At 37.2% G+C, this 7,138-nt stretch overlaps 1 protein-coding gene across 1 annotated transcript in view; it reads right to left on the reverse strand.

Annotated features, from left to right (window-relative positions):
- LOC133648833 (plastin-3-like) overlaps positions 1–7,138 on the reverse strand; it is a 25,390-nt gene continuing 18,252 nt past the window's right edge. Inside the window, exons 10-16 of the mRNA XM_062045304.1 lie at positions 6,473–6,659; positions 3,792–3,870; positions 3,599–3,719; positions 1,061–1,194; positions 831–954; positions 623–747; positions 1–247 (exon numbers count right to left, since the gene is read on the reverse strand). Of these exons, the coding sequence (XP_061901288.1) occupies positions 115–247; positions 623–747; positions 831–954; positions 1,061–1,194; positions 3,599–3,719; positions 3,792–3,870; positions 6,473–6,659 (903 nt within the window). The 3' untranslated portion in view covers positions 1–114. The remainder of the gene's footprint in view (positions 248–622; positions 748–830; positions 955–1,060; positions 1,195–3,598; positions 3,720–3,791; positions 3,871–6,472; positions 6,660–7,138) is intronic.

Below are 7,138 nucleotides of genomic sequence, written 5' to 3' on the forward strand. Positions count from 1 at the left end.
TCAAAGAAAACTTGTATTTTATTTATCAAATTGACAGCATGTTTCTATTTGGCTCCCACAAAATGAAGTTTGCAAAAGAAGAAAGTCAGTGGCTTGTCGTCGGCCATGTTTCCTCTAAACTTTCTTCATGCCTCTTCCCATCAGGCAGGCGAAGATGGTCATCACCATTTTGGGGTTAACCTCTACCAAGTCCTCAGGCAAGGCGTACACCTTGGCGCCAATCTTCCTCGCCATGGAAATGGCGTACCTGTTGAAGGGCAGGGTCCTAATTAAAAGAATAATTCCTATCTTCATGCTTTCTGTCAAATTCCAAAGCTTCAAAAATCTAACTATTGGGAGAAGTACAATATTTGAAGGGGAAAAGTGTGACGACAACCATAGAACAATTAATGGCACTAACTGCAGCCTAGGAGAACAATGCACACATATTTGTCCTAGCTGCTCAGTCCAATCCATTTACACATTCATTTTAGTATATATCTGCTCACTTCTGCATGTTTGCTATGTCACCATCATAAGCGGGGAATTCATTACATTTTATTATATTTTGCGGCTGTGTTAAAACAAGCAAAAGCTGTTTTGTGATGACATAGTGAATGTTTGCAGTGTGTCGCTTTATTACTTGGCATTCTTGAGTTTGTCTTCATCCGTTAGATCTTCTTTTTGAACCAGCTCAAAGTTTACACTCCCGGGTTGAATGGCGTCTATTAGGTCCAAAACTGGAAGACTAGTATTGAGAGATTTGTCCTGGACACAAACATACGAGTACAAACACACGAGTACAAACACGGTACAATGTAAAACAAATGCTATACTTTCTCTTTAATTACCTTAAAGCTTTTGATTGAAGAAGTCTTTTCGGCTTCAGCCAAAGTCTTGTTCACCCATGTGATGATTAAATCATCTCCTGCAACTTGTCCGTCCCCCAAGTCTTCAAGAACATTTAAAGTGTACCTGGGTTAGGATCACAATCAATGATGAGATTATGAACTTTAATGTACATTTCCTGTCACATTGCGGTAGAAAATGGATGGATGGTCATTAAAAAAGTTTGTGTCACCTTCTCATCAGCTGCCACACCAGTGCCAGAGTTAAAGTGGGATTTCCATCAAATACATCCAGTCCTCCAATTCCAACCAGGGAGAAACCTGCTTTTTCCTTTCCCAGCTCCACAGCATAGTTACAGTTTTCTATCTACCGCACAAAACACACAATAAAATACTTTCAATCCCATTCATTAGAACTCAATTTACTTTTATAGGTTATGTGTAAGCTGGAGCATATGCCAGTTGACTTTGGGGCAAGAAGTGGGTAGACCTTCAAGTGGTTACCAAGAAACATTTACACACAATTCACATTCACACTTATTGACAATTTACAGTCTACAATTACACAATCTTCCAGTAAGCACACAAGGTTGATCTTTTCTTGTATTTTAGTCAAGTCATTTACAAAATCTAAACATGGTAGGCTAGGCTACTTAGACATAGTAGATACACAACAGCTAAGCAAGCACACAATGGGGTACAAGCTAGACAAATGTATAATAAGTGTCAAACAATACTGTAGTCTAAAACAGCACATTTGTTAATATAAACAACTATCAAATAATTCTAGTTGCATATTACTTACACATACAGAATCACCAAAGCAGAGACAAACATGTCCGCATCATTCAACCTACTGCGTAATGAACTTGATTTAATTACTTATTGTGACCACTGGGTGTCGCCAAAAAAAACCCAATGAGCATTCCACTTCAACTTGATTGATTGAACTTATAGACCACTTAAGTCATTTTTTAATAATAGGTTAGTGTTTTTCATATCTACCATTGTTCTGACTCATTTCACTTGATCAAACCTTATCTAACATTCCCCACTACAAAATAATAAAAGTATGTATAAGTCATGCTAACATCATATCAGATCAATATTGGTATTGTATGTGTCAAAAGTGAGAATGTTGTAGGGGAATAACACCACCACATTGTGCTAATCTTAAACATTGATTAGAGCCCGAGCAACAAAAGCTGCAAAAGTCCTATTAAAATTGCTTTGTTTAATATTTTTCTCCCACTTCCATCGCATTTTTGAGGCACATAACATGCAGGAAAATTCGCAAATTTTTGCAAGAGCGTCAGGTCCGATGAAAAATATGACATTTTCAGGGTCATTTCAAATGTTGTTCTCTAGCACCCCCTTGAAAATTTGAAAAAGTAACTCACAAAAGGACACGTGTAAAAGTCAAGAAGCCATGTCTGAAAACAAACAGCAAGTTGGCCATCTTGCCAAAAAAAGAGGTTTCACTTTAACAAACTCCTGGGGATTTTGACCAAATGAACCACAATTAAAATAAAATAGACTGATGGCCGATGATAAGTTGCAATGGAATTTTGCCTAGGCCATAGGACGTGGCCGTGGCACTTTAATTTGATGGCTTGCCACAAAACTTTCAACATTTAAAACTTGGCTTCACAAATTGAGATATTGCTAAGAATTGGTTCAAATGATGACGATACATTGGAGTGCTGGATGGGTCAGTACCTGTTAGTAGCCATTCGTGGTTGAGCGGGAAAAACCTGCTCATTACCGTCAACCATCAAAATGTCATTATGATCCTTCCAGATTGATAATGAACTGAACATTACTAGAGCTTTATATCAACACCAATATGTTACCCCTGTGGTTGAAAATTATAATTAACTTATTTCCAAATGGTCCGATCTTCCTGAGTTTTTGGGTCTGGGCATTGGGAAGGATGTGACCGAATGAGTCATGCGTTCCCGCCAACTCGCGTGAACGCAGAGGGCCCGTTCAACGCAGAATGCAGTTTTAATTTTAGTTTTGTCTCTTTCATATATAGTTCAGTAATTGACAGTATACTAACAAGGTATGAAAACAGTCAATTTTGGACATGACATCACAAACAATAAAGCAGCATTACTTTGTGATGTACAAGTTATACAGTCATATTTTCAAAAGCAAGACATCGCTAGAAATTGCAGCATAAATTCATTCCAGACAGTTAATAATAACTATCAATTTCACTTGATGAAACCTTTTCTAAAATTCCACACTACAAAATAACTGACAGTCTATCAAATCAATAATGGTATAAGCCAATACTCAAAGCGCCAATATCTGTATTGTAAGAAGTTGTTAAGTAGTTATATACACATCTACATACAAATAGATATATATACTAATCATGATTAATTACAGGGCATTATTTGTTTGTATGATTTGAATTCACTTTTAAAAAGAACCCAGTATTTTGCCACAAATACAACTTTACTGTCATAATGTCTTAGAGGAACATTTTGTTAATTTTTTACTTAAAATGCACATAATCTACTTGTTCAAAACTTGGTAACAAGTGTTATTTAAAGTTCAGTCAGGTTTATTTTGAAGTGAAGTTTAACAGTGAGCACACCAGTCTCCTCACTCGTCTTTGCACTGACATATGCATTAACCTGATCACTGACCGCAGCTAAGGTAAAGGTGTTTATACATGATTAATGCAGTAATTGTTTGTGATTAATTGCAGTTGAGTTAACTGGTTATATTTGACAGCCGTTATACATACACATATTTACCTTTTTCATCTGTCCTCCCCCTACTGCCCTGAATGGAGGCATGTTGACTCTGTTGTCCCAGTCCACTGGCACCTTAATTTTTTCATACAATTGAAGGATGACCATGGCGTCCTGCAGATCTCTGCATCAACAATAACATGTTTATTAAAAACAGCATCATGGCTCCACATATGCAGCTTTGTCAGAAACTGACCCGTAGATGTGGTGAACATGTGGACTCACTCCAAGAGAATTCATCCAGTTCCTGAACGTTCTTTCCTCTCTGGTCTCACCTGTAAGGGAAAGGGAAGAAACCAGGAGAACTCCTCAGGTTATGGGTTCAAACAACACTAGGAAGCACATTTGGCAACGAGTTCCGTTTCCACGACGGCGATATAAGTGGGGACTTAAATAATCAGCCACACTGTACACATGAAGTACCTATCAAATACAATAAAAAACCCACTGGAAGTTGCAAGGGAGGCAGAGACAGGACGTCTCAATAACGTGACCACAACTGTGCTAGTTAACTGTCCTTTTTATAGAAGACCCTTTCACATTGAAGTCACAGTCTTTATCCCTCATGTTGATCGCAACGTTGGATTGGCTTAAACAAAGTGCGCAACCAATGTTGATTTCTACACTTTGTCAACATTTGACAATGTTTAATTTTGTTGGGACTGTCCTTTGCTTTGATGAACTGCCATCAGAAGAGTCTGCCTCACGGATGGGACATTTTGCGAAGAGAAAACATTTACTTTAAAACAAAAGTGACGTCATCCTTCCTCAGTGTAGCGACATAGCATTTTTTTATCTTTGCTTTTGTACAGTATAAATAATTTATGAGAATGTTATCACAACATGAGGACCGACTGTACTGTTAAACTCAAATTAATCATGCTCTGGGACAATGTTTGAGTTAAACTGAATTTTATCTGATAAAGGTTATCTTCTGTCTGTGATATAGCAATGTGTCAACAGACCGCAATTCAGTGCTATATTCATGAAAATATGCAATACATACGTGTGTCTGTTTTAGCGGAATGCTAATGCTAATCTGTTGTCATTGCTAGCCAAGTCTGCGTCTGTTAGTAAATAAACCACATGTTGTCTGGGGCGTAGATTTCAATGACACATGATTGAACTAATGAGGAGTTAGAAGAGGTCAATCCCAGAGGTGTGTAATAACATGCTACATTTACTCTATTACATTTACTTAAGAACATTTTTTAATAAATTGTACTTGTCAGAGTAGTTCTAATGCAACACACTTTGTACTTGTACTTAAGTATTTGGGGGGAAAAGAAATGCTACTTTTACTCTGTTAATTTAATCACTATTTTTATTTATATATCATTATATTTATTTATAATCTATTGATTACTACTTGAAAATAGTTATTTATTGGTCTCGTTAGAGAGACTTCTTCCAGCGGGGCACTGTCACATAACCACATTTCCCCAATCAAACGCAGCCTGGAAGACACATGACCGCACTCATACGACACACTGTAAAAAATATCATGACGTCTTTTTAATGTTTTCTTATAAAGTATGAAAAATAACATTATTTCATGCAATGTCACATGTGTCAGTAGAAATGTTCACATTTCAGCCAACAATAATTCCACTTCCAAATAAAGAAAACATGTTGCTGTAAGTTGGTGTTTTTTTATGTTTTAGCTGCGGATATGCCAACATTATCCCTGTTACCATAAGTAACTGTAAAATGTGCATCTTTTGTAGTACAAGCTGTTTTAGTGTCTCACACGCACGAACACACACGCACACCACAACCATTGTGTGTGTGTGTGCGTTTACCATTAAAAAGTACCATTAAAAATAGCTACAAAATAAATCAGAAGTTACTTAATGCTTGAATAGTTTTTTCACTGAATATTCTTACTCAAGTAATTATTTGGATGATTATTTTTTTACTTTTACTTTTTCATATTGCTCTAAATCAGGGGTGCCCATTACGTCGATCGCGAGCTACCAGTCGATCGTGGAGGGTGTGTCGGTCGATCACCAGCCAGGCATTAAAAAAATAGACCTCAAAATTAGCGATCATCAATCTTCACTATGACGTCACTTTTGTCACTTGATTGACATTCACAGCACCTGAGGGTCTTGTGAGATGATGCTGGATGCTGCCTGATCATTATTAAGAAAAAAATCACTGACAGGAAGGCGAGAAACACTTTTTATTTCAATAGACTGTCGCGCCGTACCTGCCGTCAAAACTCTAAAGACCGACTGCACAGTTCCTGTCTTCACAATAAAAGCTCTGCTTCATCCTGCCTGTGCTAACAACTTAAGAGTCTCAGAAAGCTGGCGTGCACAAGCTCGCAAGCTGCAGAGTTTGCCGCCAATGTATTTTTTTGTAAAATGTATAAAAACGAGTATGGAAGCTGGACGAATAAGATACCAAAAACCAACCATTTTCATGTGGTATTGGACAGAAAGAAGGACTTTTTTTCTCCTCCATCTGAAAATGCGGACGTTATCAGCACTACTGTCTGATTCCAATCAATGCAAGTCATTAGAATCAGGTAATACACCAACTTATATTTTTGTCTTCATGAAAGAAAATAATCTATATGTGTTAAACAAGCTTGTATTATCATAAAACACATTTAACTTGTTAACAAAAATGTCTCCATAAATAAATAAATATGAAAAATATATATTAGAATGAGGTAGATCCCCTCGACTTGGTCAATTGAAAAGTAGCTCGCCTGCAGAAAAAGTGTGGCCACCCCTGCTCTAAAGTAACAGGGCTCTTGATTTTGGCTAATCTACTCACCTCAAAACTCAAACCAGAACACAAATGTTGACGGTGGTTAATCATTAATCATTTTGGGCTTAGTTGTGTGTGTGTGTCAACAAGTCTTACTCATCACATTCCATTCTTGGTTCTCAGGTTTGGTGAGAGCCGGGTGTTTGTTGAAAAGTGTGGCCACGAAGGCCATGTTGAGCTTTGCATTTCCAGACACCACATCGGTTGCCGTCACAAACTGTCGACAGCCAAGGGAGTCAGCTTGTTCCAGCATGCGCTCTGCTCTTTTTGCAAGATCTTTCTCCTGGTGACACACAGAGCACACGTATATTATTGGAATATGAAGCTAATTAGGTATAACCACATTGGCATGTAGAGAACAGTGTCCAGTATCCACTGTTATTTCTTGTAAGGGAATTATGTATGAATGAACAACAATTAATGGCCAATGCATCTTATTTGAATAAAGTGCAACCAACACTTTTAGGTTGAATTAACAAAAGGAAACCTTGAAATTTAGGGATATAAAACAATCTATCGATACATCGACCAATTGTTACACCCCTAGTCGGATTCATACATACTTTTCTTATTTTGTAGTGTCGAATTTAAAAAAATATTTGATCAAGTGAAATTAGTCAAACAGAAAACAATGAATATGAAAAACACTATTATTACCTGCCTGGAACTGACTTATGCTGTCTTTAAATTCAAGGGGAGTGGCAATTATTTTCCTGGTGACACCTCGGTCTCAATATGATAATATATCATCATAATGCAGTA

This window comes from Entelurus aequoreus, linkage group LG04 (assembly GCF_033978785.1).
Source record: "Entelurus aequoreus isolate RoL-2023_Sb linkage group LG04, RoL_Eaeq_v1.1, whole genome shotgun sequence".
NCBI classification, from domain to species: domain Eukaryota; kingdom Metazoa; phylum Chordata; class Actinopteri; order Syngnathiformes; family Syngnathidae; genus Entelurus; species Entelurus aequoreus.